Source organism: Ixodes scapularis, unplaced genomic scaffold, assembly GCF_016920785.2.
Source record: "Ixodes scapularis isolate PalLabHiFi unplaced genomic scaffold, ASM1692078v2 PGA_scaffold8__174_contigs__length_109621045, whole genome shotgun sequence".
Taxonomy (NCBI): domain Eukaryota; kingdom Metazoa; phylum Arthropoda; class Arachnida; order Ixodida; family Ixodidae; genus Ixodes; species Ixodes scapularis.
In genome coordinates this window covers 9,323,478-9,350,118 of record NW_024609883.1, presented here as the reverse complement: position 1 = coordinate 9,350,118, position 26,641 = coordinate 9,323,478, and the positions used below count along the sequence as shown (strand labels likewise).

The 26,641-nt window shown below is 49.9% G+C and overlaps 1 protein-coding gene across 1 annotated transcript in view; it reads left to right on the top strand.

Moving 5' to 3' along the window:
- LOC120837646 overlaps positions 1 to 26,641 on the top strand; it is a 53,378-nt gene that overhangs the window by 8,042 nt on the left and 18,695 nt on the right. The window contains exons 2-3 of the mRNA XM_040207153.1: positions 7,467 to 7,555; positions 16,297 to 16,398. Coding sequence (XP_040063087.1) covers positions 7,467 to 7,555; positions 16,297 to 16,398 — 191 coding nt within the window. The remainder of the gene's footprint in view (positions 1 to 7,466; positions 7,556 to 16,296; positions 16,399 to 26,641) is intronic.

The window sequence follows — 26,641 nt, the reverse complement described above, 5'->3', positions numbered from 1 at the left end:
GCTGAACTTCAGGATGGCCGCACTGTGGTCCTCGTGACGAACTTCCGGAATGAAACGCAACACCTCACGAAAGGTGCAGCCGTTGGCCACGTCGAGGATCTCCGAAACTCCGCCGAAATCGCCGCCATTACTGATGAATCCTCGCCACCTCAGCAAGACGGTACGTCGCCAGCGCAACTCGACATCGACCCTAAGCTTCCGGACCCAAAACGACGGCAGCTGATGAACCTCCTCGCCGAATACCGTGACTGCTTTGCGACGTCGTCGAAGGTACGCCAAACAGCCGTTGCGAAGCACCGCATCATTACCGAGGACGACGCGCGCCCTGTGCATCGATCACCGTACAGAGTCTCCGTTAAAGAAAGGGAGGTGATCCAGGAGCAAGTTCAAGAGATGCTGAACGACGACATAATCCAGCCATCAAGCAGTCCGTGGGCCTCTCCAGTCGTACTGGTTAAGAAGAAGGACGGAACGCTTCGGTTCTGCGTGGACTACCGGCAGCTGAACGCGGTGACGAAGAAAGACGTCTACCCACTCCCCCGAATCGACGACACGTTAGACCGGCTGCGCCCCTCTCGATACTTCTCATCGATGGACCTGAAGAGCGGCTACTGGCAGATCGAAGTCGACGAACGGGACCGAGAGAAGACAGCTTTCGTCACGCCGGATGGGCTGTACGAGTTAAGGTAATGCCCTTCGGACTATGTACGGCGCCAGCAACTTTCCAGCGTGTTATGGACACCGTACTAGCAGGACTGAAGTGGCAGAGCTGTCTGGTCTACCTCGATGACGTCGTGGTGTTTTCCAGCGACTTCGACGAGCACTTGCGACGACTCCGAGCTGTTCTTCAAGCCATACGGACCGCTGGACTCACCCTCAAGCCGTCAAAGTGTCGGTTCGCTTATGACGAACTGAAGTTTCTGGGTCACGTGGTTAGCAACGAAGGCGTGCGCCCAGACCCTGAGAAGGCTCGCGCCGTCGCGTCATTTCCAGTGCCGACAGACAAAAAGGCCGTGCGAAGATTCCTTGGACTTTGCGCCTACTATCGTCGCTTCGTTCGGGATTTCGCACGGATTTCCGCACCGCTCACAAACCTCACGAAGGACGCCGAGAGGTTCGAATGGGCCGAGGAACAGCAGCAGGCATTCGACGAGCTGAAGCGACGACTCCAGACGCCTCCGGTTCTTGGACATTTCGATCAGGATGCGGACACCGAGATTCACACTGACGCAAGTAACGCAGGACTTGGCGCGGTACTAGTTCAAGTACAAGAAGGCACCGAACGAGTCATCGCCTACGCAAGTCGGGCACTGTCCAAGGCAGAGAGAAATTACTCCACGACTGAGAAAGAATGCCTTGCGGTCGTCTGGGCAATCACGAAGTTTCGTCCGTACTTGTACGGAAGCCCGTTCCGCGTAGTCACGGACCACCACTCGCTCTGCTGGCTTGCGAACCTCAAGGACCCGTCAGGACGCCTCGCTCGATGGAGCCTCCGGCTACAAGAGTTCAACATGACTGTGGTTTACAAGTCAGGACACAAGCACAGCGACGCTGACTGCCTGTCCAGGGCCCCTGTCGAAACACCTTCCGGCAGCAGCGACGACGATGATGACGAGTGCTTTCTAGGGGCAGTGAACACCGATGACATGGCACGACGTCAAAGAGACGATCCGGAGCTGCGAGCCTTAATCGAGCACCTGGAAGGGCGCGGCGGTACCGTACCCCGTGTTTTCTCACGAGCCGTGCCGACCTTCACCATTCGGACAGGTGTACTCTACAAAGAGAACTTCGGGAACAACAACTCGCCGTGGCTGCTGGTAATACCGACCGACCTTCGAGGGGAGATCTTTCAAGCATGTCACGACGACCCGACGTCCGGACACCTTGGATACAGCCGGACACTGGCCCGTATTCGTGAAAACTATTACTGGCCCAAGCTCCCCAAGACCGTCCACCTGTACACACGATCATGCCACGAGTGCCAGCGACGCAAGAAACCTCCGACGAGGCCGGCCGGACTCCTGCAGCCTATTTCTCCTCCAACTGCACCCTTCCAGCAGATCGGAATGCATCTACTTGGTCCTTTTCCGCCTTCGACGTCAGGGAACCGCTGGATCATCGTCGCCACAGATTATCTCACGCGGTACGCCGAAACGAAAGCTCTTCCTTCGGGGACTGCTGTGGAAGTTGCCAAGTTTTTCATTGAGTCCATCGTCCTCCGGCACGGCGCTCCAGAAGTTCTGATTACAGATCGCGGATCATCGTTCATGGCACAACTGACCCAAGAAATCCTCCGACTCAGTCACACCAGCCATCGTCGTACAACTGCGTACCACCCGCAGACCAACGGGCTGACGGAGCGACTCAACAAGACAATCGCCGATATGATCTCTATGTACGTCGACGTAGAGCACAAGACGTGGGACCAGGTGCTGCCCTACGTCACGTTCGCCTACAATACGGCGGTTCAAGAGACCACTGGATTCACCCCTTTCCAGCTGGTACATGGTCGGAAGGTAACGACCATGCTGGACGCCATGCTGCCCCATGAGCCATCTGACAACGAGAGCGACGACGCCCAGGCGGTTGCTCAACGCGCCGAAGAAGTTCGCCAGCTCGCCCGACTCCTGATTCAAGACCAGCAACGCGTCGACGCCGGCCGCTACAACCTTCGTCGCAGGGACGTCCACTTCCAGCCCGGAGATAGGGTGTGGGTATGGACGCCCATCCGTCGCCGCGGCCTCAGTGAGAAATTGCTGAAACGATACTTTGGACCCTACAAAGTGCTTCGTCGCCTCGGTGATCTTAACTACGAAGTCCTCCCCGACGGAACGCGCCCATCTGCAAGACGTCAGCCGCGACCCGAGGTGGTGCACGTCGTCCGGCTGAAGCCGTATTACGAACGATAGAACTTTCCACTCTCGTCGACGGGTGAACTGAACTGCGGCTCGCGATTCTGCTGCCTTTTTGTTTTGGATTTGTTTTTGTTTGCTGTTTTTCGTTTTGTGCTGCATCGGGACGATGCACTTTTGAAAGGGGGGGATAATGCCGCGCGCAGGGTCACGGACTTGTAGAAAGTTCTCGTTCACTCTTGCTGCGGACATAACTATCGTTCATCCCTGTTTTTGTTGTTCTAGAAAGTGCTTGTTCATTCTCGCCCCGAGCGCGCTACGCTCGAACCTTCTCCGCCGAATATTCGAGATACTGACTCACTCTAGATAAGAGGCCGCCCGCGACCTTGTCGAGTCAGTCTCGCCCCAGCGCTCGATTCTGCTGACACGCCGACTTCGACGCCCGCGACGCTCTGCCTTCTTCTGTTTCCTTCTTTATTTTTGGCACAAGTTCGCCACATTAAACGTTTATTTATTTCTGTTTATTTCTTGTTTATTGGTCACGACTCACCACCCGTGACAATATATATATATATATATATATATATATATATATATATATATATATATATATATATAAACTGAGAAGAAAAAAACCCTTAGTGAAAACAGCAACAACGGACGATTTAATCTTCGACGTTTCGGCCGGAGTCCGGCCGAAACGTCGAAGAATAAATCGTCCGTTGTTGCTGTTTTCACTAAGGGTTTTTTCTTCTCAGCTATATATATTATTTCTGTTGAGTTACTCTTGTACACATAAATATAAAATCGTTTTTAACCTTTTCCTTTAAGGTTGTGTGCGTGGATGTATGCATGGTGTTACGATTAACACAGAGGTTCGGGCGAGTTGGTTGCTCATGATGTACAGGGGGAACAGCGCACCCGGAGAACAGTCATTCAAATCAACATACACACAAAAGAAAGAAACACTTACTCAGCGCTGACTGACAACTCTCTATATTTACACTTTCTCTTCTTCTATTTGTGCTATATGCAAGGGCCAGGGAGAATAACTGGTCTTGTTTTCTTTTCTTTCGATATGATGCTAAATAGTGAACTAAATTGAAATTAATATAAAGCTAGGTAGTCTAATTCTTTTTGTGACAAGGTTTGTGACATGTGACAGCACATGCGTTAGTACTCCGTCTTTAACCTTGTCACAAAAAGAATTAGACTACCTAGCTTTACATTAATTTCAATTTAGTTCACTATTTAGCATCATATCGAAAGAAAAGAAAAAAAAAACAGTTATTCTCCCTGGCCCTTGCATATAGCACAAATAGAAGAAGAGAAAGTGTAAATATAGAGAGTTGTCAGTCAGCGCTGAGTAAGTGTTTCTTTCTTGTGTGTGTATGTTGATTTGAATGACTGTTCTGCGGGTGCGATGTTCCCCCTGTACATCATGGTGTTACGAATTGTTCATATGACTTTGTTGTGTACTACACTGCGTTATACAAAGACTTCGGTCGTTTTTAGGCAAACAAAACTAAATAAATAAATAAATACGTAAATAGCTTAAAATATAACGCTTGTACTTTGCTACGACGGTTCTGGGAAGGATGCAATTCACTTTCGCCAGGGACCTGCTCGCTAGTCGGCCACAGCTATCTCCACTGGACGCTGCTCGGCTGGAGCAATTCGCCAAGTATTTTGACAGCTTCTGGCTTTCAAACACAGTCGTCGAAAACATCTGAGGCCACTTTAAGAACGATGGACCACGCACCACAAACATGGTGGAAGGGTGGCGTAACGGACTGCACAGCCGGCTGACAACTCATCATCCAGACTTGACTGAATTCATACAGTTCTTGCAAGTTATCCAGCATTCCTCGCAAAATAGGATCCAGGCACTGCTCTTGGATCCCCTCGCGGTGGCGTCTGCACTGGCGGTTCAAGTGGTAAGAAAGGGCTGCAGGAGGAGGTTGCCATGTTTTTGCGGAACTTGGCGACTGCTGTTCCGACATTTCAAGACGTGCTCCACTACGTTGACAGGATTTCATTGATTGGAGTCCTTCCATAGAACGAGCAAGCTAGTACGTGTGCCGGCTTGCCAGAAAATGCGTAATTTTTATTGATGTATGCTTGCGCACACAATAAACGGTTTTGAATGCCTCGGGCAATACTGGCGTTTTACTCAAGGACCTTTCGTAAAATATCCTAGCGACGCACCTCGGAGTGTAAGTCGAGGCACAAACTATACTCCGTTAACCCTTTGGCCTATGCAGTGCGGTGGAAGCTCCGTGGAAGCCATCTTTCCGCAAGTGCAACCAAGGGCATGCTTATTCTAGCTTGACATCGTTCTCCACGCGTGAGCGTATGCGGAAAGAGGGGCGATCCCGTCGTGTGACACCGACAGGTCTAACGAGCGTGCAGTTTATTCTGCACTGTCAGCTTCGGGGCGAAGCGACTGCGGCCTGATGAACCACGACTGGGCACATCGGACTTATACACGTAATAGCAGTCCTTCATCAGTCCCCAAATATGGCCTGGAGTATAAAATGTTTTCGGCCTGGCCGTGCGCACCTGTTTCTCCAGCGTTTGCCCCTCGTTGAGCAATTACTTTGGCTTCCCGAGCATACGCTAGTGCTGCACGATTCCGGACCATTTGCTCGGATTTAGCTGCGACATTATTAGAGGCACCTGGAGCCCGCTCCCGAGCTTGAGGATTTTCACCGTTCTCCATGGTTGCTCCGCTTATGGCGTCTGATCTCGTGCTATCACGGACACTACTCACAGCCCATCGCCCGCTTTGCTGGTCCTCCGCATGTGACATGTACTTCTATGCTCGAACCAGGGAAGGAAAATATACACATTTCAATTTTTTATTCTTAATTAAGCGTTCAGTTCAAGTAAATTTCTGAAATTTCTTCTCATATATATCTAAAACCATGAGTTCTTTGTAGAGCTTCTTGGAACATATTACCATTCGCATACCTGCATGCTAAAGAATATTTGATGCGCAGTAAGTTTCATTATGTCGTTTTCAAGCATGCAATCAGCTCACGGCATTATTGAGCCGGCCCCGCTGATCATGCCTGTTCTTCTTGGTGTAATACAGAGCGGAACACGACAGCGGTTTTCACGAGCTCTGATAAGATGCGACAGTAGCAGGGTGTACAGCGTCACTCCCAGTGTACTTTTACACCGAAAAATGACAAAACAGAAAGTATAAATATTCCACTCATTATCTGTGCTTGGCTTGTATTTCCTGAAAATACGAAAACATTGTTCGTCTCTTCGTCATTTATACAGGTTTATCGAGGAACACATGGCCTTTGCTTACCATATTTTCAAAAGTCGGTTACACAAAATAACAACCTTTTCAGGTAAAATAGATCTAAGACCCCACAAGCAAGCTTTATATATCTGAATCGGAACATGAATAGCGTCAAAACTTTCAACGAGTCGGAACATTCTCCCGAATCTGAACATCCAAAGCGTCAAAACATCCATCCGAGTCAGAACATCCAACGTACCTGTAGCAATCCAATTCTCAGCAATGATTTCGACTAGTGAAATCGAATAGTTTTTGTATGTTTCGGTTGTGCTTCACCTCGCTCTCCCACCTCGATATGAATTTGCGATATTGCCATTACAAAAGGTTGGAAGAAAATCATTATATCCTTTTGATATGACAGTGAAGGCCCGAGCTGGACCGTTGTTTCTTGATTCTAAGTTGACTAATGTGAAAGTTTGGGCTAGTTGGTATTTCATGATTAAAAATTAAAACAGCGCAAGGACACGGACAAGAACAAGAAGGTAGACAAACAAGGCGCTTTGTTTGTCTACCTTCTTGTTCTTGTCCGTGTCCTTGCGCTGTTTTAATTTTTAATCATGATTTTAAGTCATTGGTTTTATTTCTTTCAAACGCTTTGTTAGCCCACGTGAGCTGACACTTACAGACGCTCACAAGCACTCTTGGATCGGGCATGATAGGACGTAAGGACGCTTCTGGATGTCAGCATAAAATGGTCGCGTCTAGCGAGCGCTATAGCACAGGCTACAGCACCTCTTTTTTGATTTCGCGTCTCGTAGTGTGCCTAGATTACTGAGTGTTTCCAACTGCTCGATTGGGATCATGTAAGTTATGAGCTCAATATTGTAATATGGAGCTTCGACGAAGTGACGGAAGTGTTGACCACCCGCTCGCCCGCCCGCAGCTTTGTAGTAAATCGCAGCGCGATACCTTGAGAAAACGATTTTTGCGGGCCGTCGAAAATGCCTTAAAAGCGTTAATTTACATGCTGTTGTGTCTCGTGGAGAGCGCCGCCTGGCCGAGGGAAACAGGCCTATATTCTCCGGCGAATATTGTGCATGAACCTGCTACTCTTCTCACCCCAAAACCGCTACCGTCCCAGCACAGCACCTGAAACGTCTGAGGTTACAGTGCTAAAACTGCTGAGGATGATTTACATATTTAGTCATATATTCGGCATTTATTTTTTTTGTACGCTATTTATAAATGTATTTATTTATTTATTATCTATTTATTTATCCCTAATTCGCGGTGAGCCTCACTTTATTCTTATCCGAGGAAGTTGATTGCAACGCCCTTTCAACAAGTAGCCTTTTCAGGGGTATCCTCCTTAGACATTGCGGAACGAGGGTGCTTGAGCCTTGTTGCAGAAGGTGGAGACATTATTTGCGATCTTAATGGACATAAGGTAAGTCGTACGAGTCTCGTTATATCAAATGACGCATGTGAAAAACGTTATTCACTTAATGGTGGAGAACACTCGTTTTTGTCCTGTTTGCAGAAATTAACAGCTTTGTTAAATATAGTGTTCGTCCCTTTTTTTATCGTTCTACATCTCAGGGTTTACAAGATGTACTTATTCCGCCAAATCCTGAGCAATATTAGAAAGGCAAAGCTATAGAACCGCCGGTGGCATGCATTCTAGTAAAACATAGACAATTCAGTCAACATAGAGAGTGTTTTCTATGGAGGTAGGAAGTGGTGTCCTGCATTTCAACATCTACCCTATAGCTAATGACACGTCGAGAATTCAGCGCAATATGCCACTCCGCGGGATGTCTAAGGCACTGCCACCCATAATCCGTTACTGTCGTTTCCATAAAGACACAATCTTCAAATAGATGTAAGCTTTTGTTTTTGTTTATTGAAACGACTGCAACCTTTACGTGGGTACCCTAAAAACATTGCAGTTTATTCATGCGTTAGCGTGAGTACCTACGTAACAGCGAAAGGCTGACGCCGTCCGTCTTCGGACAAAACAGTGGAAAGGGAATTGTGCCGCGTGGAGAGGAGGAGAGTAGTGAAGGAAAAAGGCGAGAGGGAGGCGACGTCACGGGGTGGAAGCCAATGCGCGCGCGGGAAACCGGTCACCAGCGAAAGCAGCGAAAGGCAGCGAATAGACCATTTGCAGGATTCCCAAGCGCCCCGGCCCGCACTCCAGGAATCATGGGAACAGTGTTCCTTCAGCTCCCTAGTGATCGCTAATTTTCGACCAACTCCGTGGTTACGCAGTTTTCGAGCGTAATTGGAGGCCACCCTGAACAAGCACCTGATATACCCCAAGGACCTGTCATATCACTTAAAATTACTCGACTACGTCAACATTTTTATACTGCGCATGCGGTGCACCTTTCAACCTGGCTGAGCTGCAGAAATGTCTTTCAATAATATCATTCTCGTAATGGTTGTTTGAGCAGGAATTGCTTAAAAAGCCGATAATTCACAGCAACAAAAGCCAGGATTTAGCTCGGGGTCCGCGGGGCTGTTTATAGCCTTTTTAGCGCTTCTAACTTAGTATCAGCATGATAATAATGTAAGAGATTTCTGCAGCCCATCCAGATTGAAGGGTGGACAGCATGTGCAGTATCAAAAACGCTCACATTGAGGAGAAATTTTAAAAGCGATATGACAGGTCTGTAGAGGGCGCAACCCTCGCGTACGTGATTGCCGCAGGCAACCCTGTGCCACCGCGGGGGCGGTTTCGTGTGTTATTTTCGACGGAATAAAAGTCACTTGTTGTTCTGGCACGAGAGAGTTCGCACGAACCTTCTTCTGGCCCGGCATGGCCTCCACATGGTGTCAGAAGTGCCAAACGTTATGCCTAACGACGTAGGCCTTGCCTCCGCATGAATCGTCTCCGCCGTAACTGCGTAGCTCGCTCGCCCGTCGCCCGGCTTTCGACCCCCGTGTTCCTGCTCGCTGCCGTCCTGCTCGCTGCCATGCCTGACGACGAAGGAAACGGCGCCAAGCCTTCATGTCGAGGTCTTTCACTGCATCAGCCCGACCGCTTCGACTTCGAGAACGCCGGTTCCTGGCCGACGTGGCTAAGCCTTTTCGAGGACTACTCCTTCGCTTCCGGTCTTCGACAGGCGTCGGGAGAAGTTCAGGTCCGCACACTTCTTTATTGCATGAGGCCGGAAGCTCGTCCTCTTCTTGCGATGTTCGGCCTCGGCGACGCTCCTACGGACTACAACGTGGTCGTAGAGAAGTTTACGGCCCATTTCGTTCACCCCCTCAACGAGGTGTACGAGTCGGCGCAGTTTCACCGGCGAGTCCAGCAGCCGGGGGAAACGGTGGACAGCTACTATGCGGAACTCTGCAAGCTCTGCAAGAGATGCAACTACCCGTCACCCGAGGTCGTGGAACGCCTTGTCCGCGACCGCTTCATCGTAGGCTTACGCGACGCTCGCCTCGTCGACCAGCTCTGCCGCAACCCCAAGTTAACCCTCAAAGAAGCATGGGTGCAGGCGAGACAAGCAGAAGACGCCCAAAAGCAGAGAGACCAGCTCGCAGGCCACGACACGCAGTCTCGACCGGTGAGCCTCGACGCTGCCAAGTCTCGGCAGCCACAAGCGGGACGCGTCAAGTACAGTTCAGCACGCGACAAGCGCACCTCAAGCTCTAGCTCGTGCGGCTACTGCGGCCGCGCTTCACACGCTCGCTCGGAATGCCCCGCCCGCAACTCGTTCTGCAACCACTGCAAGAAAAAAGGCCATTTCGCGGACGTCTGCCGTTCCCGGAAGAAACGGTCGACCCAGGTAGCAGAGCTGGGTTTGTACGGCGTTCGCAACTCCGACCAAGGCAAGTTCGTGGAAGTAACTGTCAACGACTACACGGAAGTGTTCAAGGTTGACTCGGGAGCCGAAGTTTCAGCCGTCTCGAACACCTTCCCCAACCTGCCGCCGTCCCTCGACAAGGGGGACGACACTCTCTTCGGGCCAGACAGCAGCCACTCAACGTTCTTGTGTCCTTCATGGCCACTTTGCTGTGGAGAGGCAAGTCAACTCAGCAAAGACTATACGTGGTAAAATCCCTCTCCGTGCCTCTTTTGGGCTTTCCAGCCATTCAGGCACTTCAAGTTGTCAAATTCGTCGACGGCGTCTCATCGAAAGAAAAGGACCCTCCTACCGTCAAAGTCTCTTCTCAGACTTGTGACAAGCTGTTTAATGGCCTCGGATCTCTCTCTGAAGAATACAAGATCCGCCTCCAGCCAGACGCTGTTCCATTTTCTCTTAGCGTGGCAAGGCGCATCCCCATTCCGTTGCGGGAAGTCGTCCGCAAGGAACTGCAGAAGATGGAACAAGAAGGCGTCATTCGCCGAGTTGACACGCCAACACCATGGTGCGCCGGACTGGTGGTCGTCCCCAAAGCCACCGGGGGCTGTGCGTGGACCTTACGAAGTTAAACCGGGTGGTCCTGCGAGAACGCCACATCCTTCCCACGGTCGACCAGGTCCTGGGCCTGCTGGGAGACGCAACGGTGTTCTCCAAGTTGGACGCTAAATCAGGCTTCTACCAGGTGAAGTTGGCGGAAGAATCTCAAGAACTCACCACATTTATCACACCTTTCGGACGCTACTGCTTCCGTCGGATGCCCTTCGGCATCACCTCTGCGCCCGAATTTTTCCAGAAGCAGATGTCCAGGATTTTGGAAGGCCTGGAAGGCACTGTGTGCATGATAGACGACATACTCGTCTTCGGACGCACTCTCGAAGAACACGACTCCCGCCTGCAGCAAGTCCTGATGCGACTATCCCGCGCAGGCATCACTTTGAACGAGAAGTGCTGCTTCCGCCAGAGCGAGGTTTCCTTCCTGGGGGTGATGGTATCTGCAAGGGGCATCCGTCCTGACCCAAGCAAGCTCCAAGCGATCAAGGGGATGAGTGCGCCAACTGACATTGCAGGTGCAAGACGCCTCCTTGGCATGGTGAACCACCTCGGGCGTTTCCTTCCGCACGTTTCGGACGTTGCAGCTCCTATCCGAGCACTCCTCAGCAAGAATGCTGCGTGGAACTGGTCCCACGAACAAGAAACAGCATTCACCAAGCTCAAGCTGATGCTCGTCTCGGACCGCTGTGTGGCGAAGTATCATCCGGCGTACCCAACAGTCGTCTCAGCGGATGCCAGTTCATTTGGCTTGGGGGCAGTTCTTCTACAAACTCAGCCTTCTAGCGAAAGAAGACCGGTTGCTTTTGCGTCGAGGTCCCTTACAGCGACTGAATTACGTTATAGCCAAACGGAGAAGGAAGCCCTAGCAGCTGTATGGGCTATTCAACGGTTCGACGAGTTCCTCCGTGGGTTGGTCTTCGACGTAGAGACAGATCACCTGCCTCTGGTCTCACTGTTTGGCAAGATGGACCTGGACGTGGTACCTCCACGTATCCAGCGCCTTCGACTGAAGGTGATGCGGTACCAGTTCACAATGTCATATGTCCCTGGGAAGCTTCTCGCAACAGCGGACACCCTGTCTCGTATGCCAACGGAACCTGCCGATTCGTCTCGTCCTGTAGACACAATCGAAGTGTTTGCTGCGGAAGTCCTTCAGACCTCATCAGAAGCAGCATCTCTACAGCTGGAGGACCTTCGAACTGCTCAAGCAAGCGACGGGGAGTGTCGCGCACTCGCGTCGATGTTCCACAACGGGTTCCCTCCGAAGTCAAAGTTACCGCTTCACCTGACGAAGTATGCAAGCGTGTTGGACGAACTTTCGGTTTGTGATGCTTTACTCCTGAAAGGCACTCGCATTGTGGTACCAGCAGTGCAACGTGCGACATCGCTGACTTTGATTCACGAAGGTCACCAAGGCATTAACAGATGCAAGGCTCGGGCCCGGGAATCAGTATGGTGGCCAAGTATCAACGCTGATATAGCAGCACTCGTGGCACAATGTGAACAGTGCACGTCGTACAGAGACAATCCAGCAGAACCACTTCGGAGCACGCAGCTTCCAAGTCTACCTTGGGACTTTCTGGGCGCTGACTTGTTTCACCTGAACCGACAGACCTACCTCCTCGTGGTCGACTATTATTCCAGTTATCCGGAAGTGGTCTCGCTCAACTCTGCAACAGCTGGGCATGTCATCCAAGTGCTCAAGAGCATTTTCGCTCGTCACGGCATTCCCTCCACTCTGCGTTCAGACAACGGACCACCCTTCCAGTCCCACGAGTTCGCTCGGTTCATGGCACCGTACGGAATCGTGCACCAGACAAGCAGCCCCAACTTCCCACAGTCCAATGGGGGAGGCAGAGCGCATGGTGCGCACGGTGAAGAACCTGCTACGCAAGGCGCACGATCCGTGCCTGGCTTTGCTCAACTACCGAGATACCCCCGGACCCTCAGGTTTCAGTCCGGCACAATTGTTGATGGGGCGCCGACTCCGCACCAGACTTCCCAAGGAGGGGAGACTGTTGGTACCAAGTAGCAAGCCACAGGAGGAGGTGGCCACCAAGGCCGCGAAGCTCAAACGTCGGCAAGTCACCGACTTTGATCGCCGCCATCGGGCTAGAAGCCTCTCGCCGCTGGAAGACGGTACCCGCGTCTGGGTTCGTCCGGAACGGGTAAAGGCTACTGTCCTCAGTCCAGCGCAACGTCCCAGGTCGTACGTGGTGGAAACAGATGAGGGAGCAATCTGGCAGCGCAACCGGAGAAACTTGGTGCCTTTCAGGACAGGCAGTGAAGACCCAACTGCGAGAGAAGAGGCTCAAGGTCTGGCTCCTTCTCAAGAACCGGCGGCACCTGCAGCGCAGGAACGGGCTTCCCCTCGGCAACCACCTGCACCTGCATCTCAAGGACTGGCTCTTCCTCAAGGACCGGTTCCTCCTCAAGAGTTGGTGGCACCTGCAGCTCAAGGATCGGCTCAACCTCAGCAGCCACCTTCGCCTACGAGCCACAACCTCCGGCGCAACGAACCTGACTTGGATACCTCACCTGTATAAAGAACCAGGTGTGGCCGACGGGTGGTGCGTCCCAGGAAGTTGGACCTTTAGTGTGATTCTGAGGGGGGAGATGTAGAGGGCGCAACCCTCGCGTACGTGATTGCCGCAGGCAACCCTGTGCCACCGCGGGGGCGGCTTCGTGTGTTATTTTCGACGGAATAAAAGTCACTTGTTCTGGCACGAGAGAGTTCGCACGAACCTTCTTCTGGCCCGGCATGGCCTCCACAAGGTCATTGGGGTGTATCAGGCGCTTGTTCAGGGTGACTCCGCATTAAGGTCAAAACCTGTGTAACCAAGAATAGGGTTGGAATTACCGATCACTAAGGGGCTGAAGGAACACCGTTCCCATGATTCTTGTAGCACGGGCCGGGGCACTTGGGGGATATAGCAAATGGTCTATTCAGCTGCCAAGCGCCTAGCCTGGCTGACCGAAATGCGGCGCAAGAAGCTGCAAGCCGACGCAGGTCTGCTTGCGACAGAGGACGGGGTGAAGCGGGCCGGACGAGCCCGCTTCGACAGAAAAACAAATTAAAGGAAGATCCATCGGTGGATTCTTAGGGAATGCGTTACGCCTGGGGAACGGCACATACGTCCCCCTTTTGGGAAACGCCAACACTGGCGCCGTAACGAAGCCAAAAAAGATGCAGAGAAATTTTGAGGAAGCAGAAGACGAAGCCAGGAGAGAAAGCCAAAACAGAGAAGTCAGTTGTAGTGTTCCCCAAAAAGGGACGTGTGTGGCGTTCCCCAAGGATCCACCAATGTATCTTCCTTAAATTGTTTTTGTATGCTCAAGCCTTACGACAGCTATATATAACTATGTCCAGGGAGCAATTTGATGGCTACTTTAACTTTCCCCCGGTTGAAAAAAAAAAACAAAGAAAAACAACAAAGACCTATCTGAACCTTATAACATTTTGATGACAGGAAAACCAGAATCAATATTTTAAACTAAGATATTAAAAGTTTAGGTTATCTCTGACTAACATATAACTATTTATTGTGTATCCTAAACAATCTATTTGGTGTTCACAGGTCAAAATGTAGCATGCATTTTACGGGAGTTCTTTCGTATTTACATTCGATGCTATTGAACGTTATTGATATTTTTCTTGTTAATTTTACAATCTTAATAGTATTGTGACCCACATGCAGTATTGCATACGACATCATAAAGAGGGCGCCTACATTTAAACACGAGTAAGGCTTTCTCTGTGCATCATCATCTAGGCAATTAGCTGCTCATGACAACAGACATTAAATAGGCAATAATAATGATGATACACATAAAAGTTGCACACTTAATTCCGTACAGGTAATTATATAAAGAAATAAGTATGAGGTGCGATCAGAAAGTTCCGGGACTGATTTTGTAGCGCAAGAAGAGAGGGCAGCGCAGTCATGCACGCGCAGGAGTCGGAGAAAGGGGCCACCGTGTCTCCTTATGCCAAAGCCGTCCCTCTGTGAAAGTCGGGAGCTGCACAACACGAGTATTTGTGACCACGTGCACGGGCACAATGGCGATTTCGCCATAGACTGCAAACCAGAGCGAGAGCGGACATCAGTTCTGCGTCAAACTCGGCAAATATGAAACAGATTCTTCTGAAATGATTCAGCAGATTTGTGTAAAAAAAACGTGCATTTTGCGATGTGTTTTAAGTGGCACTCGCGCTTCAAGAACTGCAGAACATCGCTGGAAGACGAAGATCGGTAGCGCGACCTTATCCGACCTCTACTTGACTTCTGCGACGTTCTGCCATTCTTGAGGTGCGAGTGCGAATCAAAACACCTTGCACACCTCGCCGCTTTTTTGACATAAGCCTTCTAAATCATTTCAAAGGTCTCTGTTTTAGATTTGTCGAGTTTGACGTAAAATTGATGTTCGCTTTCGCTTTGGTTCGCCGTCTACGGAGAGGTCGCCATTGCACTGGCGCATGTGGTGAAATGAACTTATGTAGCACACTACCAAGTGTTCACAGAGCGACGCCCTTGGGCATAATGACGCAGCAAGGTCGAGTGCCGCCGGTGCGCATCACTGTGCTTCCCTCTCCTTGTACGCTACCAAATCAGTCTCGGAACTTTCTGATCACACCTCGTACGTTCTCGGTTTCACTTTATTTCAGTTAGCAGAATTTGTGGATTCGTTTCCCTCTCGAATAATGCCCAAAACATATTTGAAACTTTTTCATTTTGTTTATTTGTTTGAGACTGTCGCTGAGTGTCACGCCTTATTCGCTCCTTCTCACGTGAGTTGAAACGTGGTGGCGCCAGTGTGCAAATAGTCCCCAACCACTTTCCGTTCTGAACTAGACGGCGAGTTTCGCAGTTTTTGCAAAATCAAATACTCACCGTCACGCTATCCTCTGGAAATAACCACTTATAGCAATGTGAAACTTAATTCACTGTCATGATAAAAGAATGATGAGTAAAAACTTATAAAATATGTGTGAACCGGAAGCGTGCCGGGACTGCCCAATAGATGGCGCCACTAAGTTTGTGGCCAAACAAAAAAAGGTGGAATAGTCGGAGCCGTCATGGGTTCTCTGATGCACAAAGGAATGATTATGCCTCAAAGTAAATTGCAAAGAGGTATTACCGTAAAGAAATTGTTTTAACAGTCTCGACACACACTTAATAAAACAACCCGAGGTTGTTTTATTTGTACCACAAAAATAACATATGACTATTACGTAAGATTACATAGCTATAGGTCATCATAGAACGAAACTTCGCCGATTCCCAGTTGCGATGAGGTATGAGATTGATATATCTGCACGTGTTTGATCCCGGAAAAGTGAATTTTTTCTTTCTTTTTTTTAAATTTACTGCTGTTTATACATTTTATAATCCCGCCTCCGGTCAGCCGATACTTATCGAATATTCAAACCTTACCTTTCTGGTTTTTTTGTTTTTTTTTAATTGACGATTCAAACGACGTATTTTTAATGTAGGTGTCCTTAAATTAGACGCCTTTATTTTCCCCGGGATTTACCTCGCTTATCTGAGAGTGAATGCATTCTACCATCGAAGTACACCAAGTCTGCTCTCGTATTATTTATGTAATTATTAATGACGTCCCGAGTATTGATGTATAAGCATCTCAGTGTTTAATTCTCCCTATATTAGGCTGCGACGCACTTAATAGGCGCGGAAACTATTAGAATGCTATCAAAGAACTACGAGGCTTCAAAACTTATTTTTCTTTTTTTTTCTTTCAGATGTATACACGATTTAATGGTGGCAACTGCTCTTTGGGTTGCTTCGGCGGAAACTTTTGGGTCAGACTGCCCGACGGAGTTTGTAGTGTGGTGGGACTAAAGGTAATCCCATTAAAATCGTTTTGTTTCGTGGGCGCGCTTGCTTCATGCACTCTACACTCAGGGCATAAGGTCCGCCTCGCTATACTTCGTCTCACCCTAGCATGGACTAACCGCGAAGGCTGTGCTAGCGCGAGCGGCCAGCCTTGAGCCCTTGACTGCCTTGACTAGAGCACTTGCTGCACGAGCGCTCGTGCAGCCGCCGCGGCTTCATTCAAAGCGACTGGCTCGCACTTTTAGCACGCACGGCTAACAATAGTCCATAATAAGGTGAGACGAAGCATAGTACCTGCCACTCTGACCCCCCATTCACGCTGGAAGCGGATCCGCGGTCGCGAAGCGGTTGCGAAAGCGGTTGTATAAAGATCCAGTGCAATTGCACGCGCATTTGATGTCATCAAATGCGCGTGCAATTGTACTGAATCCTTATACAACCGCGTTCGCAACCGCTTTGCGAACGCGGATCCGCTTCCAGTGTGAATGAGCCCTAAAACGACAAGGAAGTTTTCATGTCTCTCGCTAAAGGCCCAAACGCACGTTGGCGTTTGAACGTGTTTGAGTGAAGAGCGGCGTCCTTGCGGAAGGCAGCGGTTCCTGGCTGTACGAAGCGCGCCGTCGAGACCGGCTCAAGTTTGGACGCGGCGGCAGGGGTTGCGGTAGACCAATCAGAGGCCGAGAAAGGAAAGGTCGCCTTGTTCGCTCGCGCCACTCGGCAAGGCGTGGTTCTCCGTTCGCGGAACTCGCTTTTTCGTTTTGGGGAGTTGTGGGGACTGCTTTTTCTAAGGCTGCGATGGTTCAAGCTTGACAGAATCTCGGGGAAGTCAGCGGGATTGCCCCAAGATCGACCACTTCGACGCTGTCGCCGGGCGTCGCCGTGTTGCCGTGGATTTCGCTTACTATTGGGGTGCCGCTAGCGACGATAGCTCGTTCTTATTGGCTGTTGACTGCGGTTGACTGCGTGTCAGCGCGATTCTGTGCGCAAGCCCGGTGCAAGCGCTCTTCGCGACGCAACGCGTCCTATTGTATGTACCTAGGGAACGCACCGCGCTCAAACGCAAGTGTGCGTAGGAGCCTTAACATTTTAAATGCGAGCCTGAATATCTTTCTTTTTTTCGTCGCACTAGTTTTGTTGCATTATCATTCATCATATGATTGCCTATCGCGAACATTTGTTCTCCGTCCATCCTGCGTGCAAGTTGGGTCGTGAACCCGCTGTTCCATCCCAAGCAGCACATAAACGTGAAGAAAACGTCGAAAGAACGTCGAAGACGTCTGTAACGTGACGTCGTAAAACGTCGAAGGTCCGGACGTTACCTTCCTTCGACGTCGATGAAACCTTTAAACGTCCGCGAGAAAAGGTGCACAGAAGGTCGAGGGGACGTTCCAAATGACGTTTGTTGCACGTCACATGCACGTCTCAGTGGGCCGTTGCGTCCTCCCTCGACGTTTATGATACGTGTGTTTACGACATCCGGATAATCTTCCCTTATCCTTAATTCGGGTATATTGGTAAAATTCGGTCATTGTTTCCTCTTACACGAACTTAGTTCAATGGGTTCTGTATGGTACACGGCCTAAATATTATTGAAACGAGTGGCTCGTTTTAAGATTAGCCGAAAAAATTGGCGCCTGCAAGTAAACAATTCGAGCCTTCACCAAATTGTACGAGGTGTGATCAAAAAGTTCCGGGACTTATTTTGTAGCGTAAGAAGAGAGGGCAGAGCGGTGATGCGCGCGCAGCAGTCGAAGAAATGGAGCTCCCTGTGTCTATCTCGTTGTCTCCGTTTAACACCGCAGTGCTGACAACGAGAAGACTGAGTAACTGCTTTCGAAACGCAAGTTTCTTTGCCTTCGGGAGGAAGCTGGCGTCGGAAATCAATACGGTTCGCGGAAAGCTAGTGTTATGCTTTTATTTGCTGCTCCTCTCGCCCAGTACAATAGACGTGGCGTCCTCGTTAAGCCTTATTGAGCTCGATTTGCTCAATTCGGGGCCGCCACAATGAGTTGCAGGCGACGGAGAAACTTTGCTACCTTGCTTTCAAGACAAACGTTTTTCCCTTTCTAAAGGAACATAGGTTACAAGAGCGTTCCTCCCTTCAGAAAAACTATCGAGACCCTTTTTTCTTAGAGTGTGGTCACCCCGCCAAAACCGTCCCTTATATAGACTTCGGTCGACCCAGAACAATGGCAACATAAGGCGACTTAACTAACGCCTTTAACCTGCCGTCTGAGATTCCGAGCCCCAGCCAAGGCCGAGGTCATGGAGATACACTTTCTGCGTATGTCAAACTCATTACGCTCATAACGAGCAACCTCGACCAACTAATGTTCACAAAGACCCCTTTGGGAACGAGCGCCCGAGCGCCTTGATGTCGCAGAGGAGCAGCGAGTTGAGCTCCCCAGAAATAAACCTGAAAGTGGAAGGAAAACTGAACAGAGATAGATGCAGAAAGATTGGTAGTTTAATTATTAAAACCCATGTCACAAAAAAAAAGAAGAAAAAAAATAGGACGCGGGATGGCCAAGAAAACACGCTTTTCGTGTAAGACTCTTCAAATTATGAGGCATTGGAGAAAACCAGCATTCTCTTCTAAGTCCTTCTTTCGTACTCTTTTTGTTCGCGTTCTGCCGATTGAAGAGCACACGGGAAGTGCCTCAGCACGCGGCTCGAACCGCTGCGGCGCAGTGTTCCTGCGCAGCCTAAAGACCGTTTGCTTTCATCACCGTCACCATGGCAACGAACGCCGAACAACCTTTCCGGACGACGCGTGTGTCAAGCGGTCCAGTCGCATCTTCCCGACTAAACCTGAACACCGCAGGTGTCGACAGCCTTCGGGAGATCGTTAGCGACATCGTCCGGGAAAAGCTCCACAGGATGCTACCCGCTGCTGATCACCCGTCCTCTCTCTCTTGCTCGCCGAGGTCGTCCGAGAAGAGGTTCACAGAGCCTTCCAGACAGAGGCTCCCGTCACCGTAGCAGCACCGGAGGAGCCCGCTCTAAGCTACGCCGCAATGGTCCGACGAGCACCATTATCCCCGCGTCCGTACATGCTGCCTCCCCGACGTGAGCCTCCAGTGCCATAGTATTCCCGGCGTGAGGAAGATCGGGCGCACGTCCTCTCAGAACAAGCTGCGCCAAGAAAGACCGACGTGTAAAGCCGAGCCGTGTTTAGAGAAAGTTCGGTCGATGGGAGGCGCGGGCAGAGCCAGGGCCTGCACCTGACACAGAAAGAGTGCTTGACATGCTCTCTTGGCCAACCAGAAGCCGAAAAGAATACAGTGGTAGCGAGACACAGTTTGAATCATAGGTGTATGGTTTTAATAAGCAAGTAAGAGTTAAATGTAGTAACCCTTCATGTTTAAAATAAGATGCACATGATGTTTCGATAATGACCATGCAGAAATATGTAAGAAATGAAGTTGCCGCTCAACTATATTTTGCTCGGACAGAGTGTGACCGCTCGGACGGCAGACTCCCGGCCCTCGGCGCCTGGCGTACGGATTATGCCGATCGTTCCGCTGGTCACACTCTTCCACCATGATTTCGGATGACCGTGATTGATACATGACGTGCACCATATTTTAAATCACCGAGAGTTACCCCGATGCACTTATTAAGTTTGTTTCACGCGACCACCGCCAGGGTATTATTTCCAGCTTCTGGTTGGCCGCATTCAAATTTTGCGAAGACGCCTGGAACACACCCAGCCCGCTTTCGGCCTAAGGCGCCTCCTCAATTGTCTCCTATACCTCACAATGAATGGCCAAACTCTCTCAATATATGTGGAGGACGGCCGATCGACGCCCGTTGGGCTATCACTGCGGGGAAGCCGACCACATCTACCGCCGTTGTCCTCGGCAAATAGGGCTGCGCGGCTTCCAAATGACCCACGCCCACGCTACGGTGAGCGACCGCAGGAGATCTAAGAGTACCTCCGACAACTCAGTCTCCCCCGCCTGCACCTCGCAGCGTGTCCCGGCCGCCATCGCCACCAAGTCCAGCGTCGCCGATGCACCGACACCGTCGTGAGAGCCTGTCGTCCCTGTCGCTCTGGGAAAACTAAGCGTGGCAACCCCTGGAGGGGGAATTACTGTAGACCGACCACTTAAATAGCCTCCAAAAACGCCGGAGGCCTTCCACTGGACCGACGACGTGCATCGGAGCGACGCTTCTGCAGTAAGCCAAACAGCCTCAACGGGACCATCGACGGCCGCTACGCGTCGGCACTTGCGGACTACTCCGTTTTTAGTGGGAGGCTTCGACGCCGTCTTCGTCACCTCATCACACCACTCTGAAGATGCACTGTTCGCGTCGAGTTCCACGGTGAGACATGCCCTGTAAAGTTTGTCGTTCTGCAAGTCTGTGCGAGGGACGTTATCCTCGGAATAGACTTCCTCTGCGAGTATGGCGCCGCCATAGACCTCGGAGCAAACCGGCTGACGCTACGAAAACCTGTTACCCCTCCGGAGGAACCCAAAGCGACGTCATCTGTGGTACGAGTCCTCGCAAACCACGCGAACTTATTGCCGTGGTCGAGTATTTTCGTACCCGTCGGGACCGATGAAACTTCATGCGTCGAAGTGCTGCTCGAGGGAAGCCTCCAGTTACTTCTAGAAAGATGAATCGGTGTCGTACGAGGAGTAACAAAACTTCATGACGGGCGCGCCGAGGTCCTGGTTACAAATATTCGAGAAGAGTCGCAGCACCTTACGAAAAGTTGTAAATACGCCAAGAGAACACAGGGACAGAGAAAGAAGTACACGGGAGGAGGCGCAACTTGCAATTGAACTTTACTGAAGGAAACATAAAAATAATAATAAAACTGCACATGCGCCGAGATGATTGACTTTCATTGACTATCTAAAAAGACTTCCGTCATTGTTGATTGAGCGCAGCTTGACCGACAAAAGCCTGCTCCTTATCGGATAGGGCAACAGAGGGAGCACTGATACACACATTCGTGCCATGGGCCCTTATTATGGGTGACTCATGTATATATCTCGCGTTCCAATTTTGTTTTGAATTTTCCCACAATCTCAGTACTGTTGAACTGAGCCTGACACTAACACCTATCACAATGTACCGCCAAGTGGCCAGACGGGGATTGCCTGGTGGCGGTGGAGTGTTCTCTGATTTTATCATAAATGCACCTCCCCGCCTGGCCAACACAAACCCTACCGCAAGACAGGGGGACCTCGTAGGAAAACCCTAAGGCACATTGCTGAAACTTGGTGGCATGACGCTTGCCGCACACCCCTTTAGCATCACCTGGCACTCCTGCACTGTTTATTATTTGGCATAGCTTGGAAAGTTTGTTTTGGGAGAGAAAAAAAGAACTACAGGGATGCGAAACTTATTCGTTACCTTTTTGAGATTGTGAGAGAGCTTATGTACATAAGGCAGGACAACAGGTCTAACTTCAAGACTTTCACTCTCCGCCTCCTCTCCTTTGACAAGCCTCTTCAGCTTCTTAACCAACCCTTCAGCAACAACATATAAGACCCGTGAAGGGAACCCTACATCCCGCAATCTTTCTAGCTGCAACTGAAAACTAAAACTCATCTGGTGAGGTCAAGATTTTTTAAAGGAGGCAGCCAGGCAACTAGAGGCAATTCCCCTCTTTACGAACTTCGAATGGGCCGAGTCATATGGGAGCAGCTTTTCTTTGATAGGGGCTCATGCGCCCAACACACATGGTCGCCATCAAAAAAAATCCCGCAGTCCATAAATTGCTGGCGCCTGGCGCTCGCGGTTTCATGCGTAAAACGTAAGCCTTCCGCACAATTCTTTAAAACCTCAAGCCATCCAGAGACCATATTATCTTCGTTACCCTCTAGAGGATCTCTGTATGAAACTAAAAAAAATCGTCAACGTACCTAAAAAGCTTGAGCCTGTAATCCTTTACCAACACCTTTTCTATTGCCGCATCACACGAAGCAAGAACAATATAACAGAGTACCGGCGCCACCCTCGACCCAATGCATACGCCTCTTTTTTGCATAAAAGAAATCAAGGTGTTCTGGAGGTAGTGAGTTCGCAACGCTAAAAAGCCTTCAACAGTTATTCCAGTAAAACTGCGAAATGGCACCTCCCCGTTCTCTTCGATGCATGTTTTCGCAGTCCCCAGTGTTTGGTCACGTGACACAGAATAAAACAAATCTTCCACATCTATCGAAATTCCTTTTACCCCCCTCAAGTCTTCACTGAGCAGACACTCGATTATTTCTTCAGAGTTTCTTACAAGAAAAGGATCCCGCGAAAAGGTTCCGCAAATTCAACCCCGAAAGATGTCTGCAAAGAAAGCCTCTTCCCTCCCGCTGCGAGGAATACTTTTCAGTGATGATCGCCCTAAATGGGCATCCAGTTACGCGAGATTTTGCCGTGAAGAACCCTGATAAATTAAGCTAATTTGAAGCTTGCATTTTTTTAGCCAAGCACGACTTAGTCTGCGTTTCTATCTTAGGTAGCGAAACTAGTTGGACAGGCCTAAAATGCCTTTAAATGGTTTGCCGGGACTACTCCAAGTGCAAGTCGCCTCCCACAACAACAAATTCACCCTCCTTATCAGCAGTTAGAAGCTTAAGGCTATTCTCTATGAAATGAGAAACAATGCCCTTCGTACTAACAAACCCCCGTTCCCTAGCCAAATTTCGCGCAAGAACATCAACACCTTCAGAAATAGACCTTTCCCTGTCCTGTGGGTCAGCCTTTTCAGCCAAAGTTCTCACAAAGAAAAAATCGCAAGGGCGCAGGCGAGCTAGTGAATATTAACCATGTTGAATTAACCTGAGACTGGGGTAGAGCGGCGTTGTGCGGAAGATTGAGACGTCGTCCTGTCTATTTTCTCTCCCTTCTACGTTTTGATGTTTCTTCTGTACCCCTGTCTCAGGTTAATTCAACATAGTTAATTCTCACTAATGCCAACCTTTCCACAGGTTTTTGTCGTGGCGCAAGGCTAAACTTGGGTCCCTTGTTCGGAATATTGGTGACCTTACAGGGTGCACTTGCATCCTTCAGAAAGGTAACACCGTTGGACGTCACTTTCTTCCTTGCTTTTGTCTCCAGTGTGGCTCGAAGCTCGTTCCACATAAAATCCCTCACCTGTGACGCAACTCTGAGAAGCTCACCGTACATCCTGCTTGCTTCACGTTGAGTGGTCGTAGAACTCGCACACAACATCTATAAAAAGTCCCTGTGCCTGCTCACTTGCTTCCAGCTTTCCGATATGGGGATCTTGCAGACCCTCTTCCCGTGCCCATGGGAGGGAACCACTCCCCCAAGCTCGTAAAGAGGGAAATTACCTCTAGTTGGCCTGGCAGCCTCCTTGAAAAAATCTTGCCCTCACAAGGTGAACTTTAGTTTTCAGTTGCAGCTAGACGTATTGCGGGATGTGGGGTACCCTTCCCGAGCCTAATGTGATGTTGCTGAAGGGCCGGTTAGGAAGCTGAAGAGGCTTGTCAGGAGAGATGAGGCTGAGAGGGCAAGGCCTGAAGTTAGACCTGTTGTCCTGCCTTATGTGCATAAGGTCTCTCAACCTCAGAAAGGTGGCGAATAAGTTTTGCATTCCTGTAGTTTTTTCGGCCCCAAACGAACTTTCCAGGCTATGACGAATAATAAACAATGCAGGAGTGCCGGGTGATGCGGAAGGGGTGTGCGGCAAGCGTCATGCCACCAAGTTTCGGCAATGTGCCTTAGGGGTTATCTACGAGGTCCCCCTGTCTTGCGGTAGGGTTTATGTTGGCCAGATGGGGAGGTTCACTAATCATAAAATTAGAGAACACACCAACACCAGGTTATCCCCGTCAGGCCACTTGGCTGTACATTGTGACAGGTGTGAGTGTGATAGGAGTTCTATAGAACCAAGATTGGCGGTAAAATTCGGAACAAAATTGGAACGCGAGATACATGAGGAATTCATAATAAGGGCCCATGGCACGAATGTGTGTATCAGTGCTCCTTCTGTTGCCCTATCCGATAAGGAGCAGGCTTCTATCGGTCAAGCAACGCTCACTCAACAGTGACCGCAGGCTTTCCAGGTGGTCAATGAAAGACCATCATCTTTTCGGATGTGCCGTTTTCTTTTTTGTAAACGTTTCCTTCAGCAAAGTTCAGTTGCAAGGTACGCCTCGTCCTATGTACTTCTTTCTCTGTCTCTGGTTTTTTAGAGCGCAGCTCTTTGGCGCCCGTTTCCGGCTTGAGAGGCGTCGGTGTCGGCGTAACCGCGCGTTGCATTTTGGAACGTTTCTCATAATGACGTCACGATGATCACGTGTGACGTCACTCTTGACGTCACCGCGCGTTGCATTATGGATAATTTTCCCGATTAAATTTAGCGGAAATAATTCCCCGTTAAATTTAGCAGAACAAATTCCCTGCTTAATATAACGGAGAACTTCACTAAATTTAGCGGAAAAGGTTCCCCGCTAAATTTAGCGAAAACTTTTTTCCGCTAAGCATAGCGGAACAAATTCCCCGCTAAGTATAGCGCGAAAAATTCCGGCTAAATTTAACGGAAAAAATTTCCCGCTAAATTTAGAGGAAAATTTTCTCCACTAAATTTAGCGCCAATAGTTCCCCGCTGAATTTAGCGGAAAAATTTCCCCGTTAAATTTAGCGGAACGTTTTCCCCGCTAAATTTAGCAGGAAAATTTTCCCGCTAAATTTAGCTGAAATTTAGGAAAAATGTTCCGCTAAATAGGAGGGTAGCAGGAGAGGAGAGGGGACGGTAGGGATGAGGGGGAGGGGCATATCCTCCTCTCCGTACCTTCCCCTCCTCCTTCTCAAGAGCTGTGCTCTAATTCGGCGTTACAGAGGATTGTAAACGTCTCATCAATTTTTTGCGTATTTACCACCATGCATAAATACCAGCTAGCCCAACTCTCAGTGTTAATTAGGAAAGGTATCGCCGTAGGCTACATCGATGAACTCGAAAACTCAGCCGCAATCAATGCACTTTTGGAAGAGCCGACTTCATCGCGGCATGAGATTGCGCGTCCCTTGGAAGTTAATATCTCCCCGAAGCTTCCAGCCACTGAAGGAGGCGAGCTGCTTGACCTGCTGAGCTAATTTTGCGAGTGTTTCGCAACAACATCAAGGGTGCGACAAACAACTGTAGCGAAGCACCGCATCATTATTGACGACGACGCGCTCGCTGTCCACCAGTCGCCTTTCGAGTCTCCTTAAAGGAGAGGAAGGTAATCCAAAATCAAATCCAAGAAATGCTCGACGACGACATCATTTAACCCTCGAGAAGTCCTTGGGTGTCCCCAGTCGTCCTTGTAAAGAAGAGGGACGGAACCCTGAGGTTATGCGTGGACTATCGTCGACAGAATGCTGTGACTAAGAAGGAGTGGTCTATCCGCTCCCCCGAATCGACGATACGTTAAACCGACTGCGCCACTCCCGATATTTTTCGTCGATGTATCTGAAGAGTGGCTACTGGTTGATCGAAGTCGACGAACGCGACCGGGAGACTGTACAAGTTTAAAGTGATGCCGTTCGGGGTTAGCATAGCACCAGCCACCTTCCAGCGTGTCATGGACATCGTGCTGGCAGGTCTGAAATGGCGGAGCTGCCACCTGAACGATGTGGTGATATCTTCACGGAACTTTGACGAACACCCCAGACGACTTCGAGACGTGTTTCAAGCCATCAAGACCACCGTCCTGTCACTGAAGCCAACAAGGTATCGGTTCGCCTCTGGTGAACTAAAGTTCCTTGGCCACGTACAGAACAACAAAAATGTCCTTCGTGACCCCGAGAAGGCTCGCGCCGTACCTGCATTTATGCCGCCGTCTGTCAAGAAGGCCGTGATAAGATTTCTCAGACTGTGCCTACTACAGGCAGTTTGTTTGGCACTTCGCCAAGTTGTCCGCACCGCTGAGGCACCTCACAAAGGACGCCATAAAGTTTGAATGAACAGAAGAACAACAGCGGTCATTCGATGAGTTCAGACGAAGACTTCAGACGCCTTTGTTTCTTGGCCATTTCGACTGGTTCGCTGAAACAGAGATCCACACGGACGCCAGTAACACCGGACTTGGCGCGGTACTAGTCCAAAGGCAGGACGGGGCATACGGGGCAGACATCGCATACGCGAGTCGGACGCTGTCTAAGGCAGAGACGAAGTACTCAACGACTGAGAAGAAGTGCCTTGCTGTCGTCTGGGCAATAACAAAGTTCCGCCCATATTTGTATGGAAGTCATTTTCGCGTAGTCACGAACCACCACTCGTTCTGCTGGCTC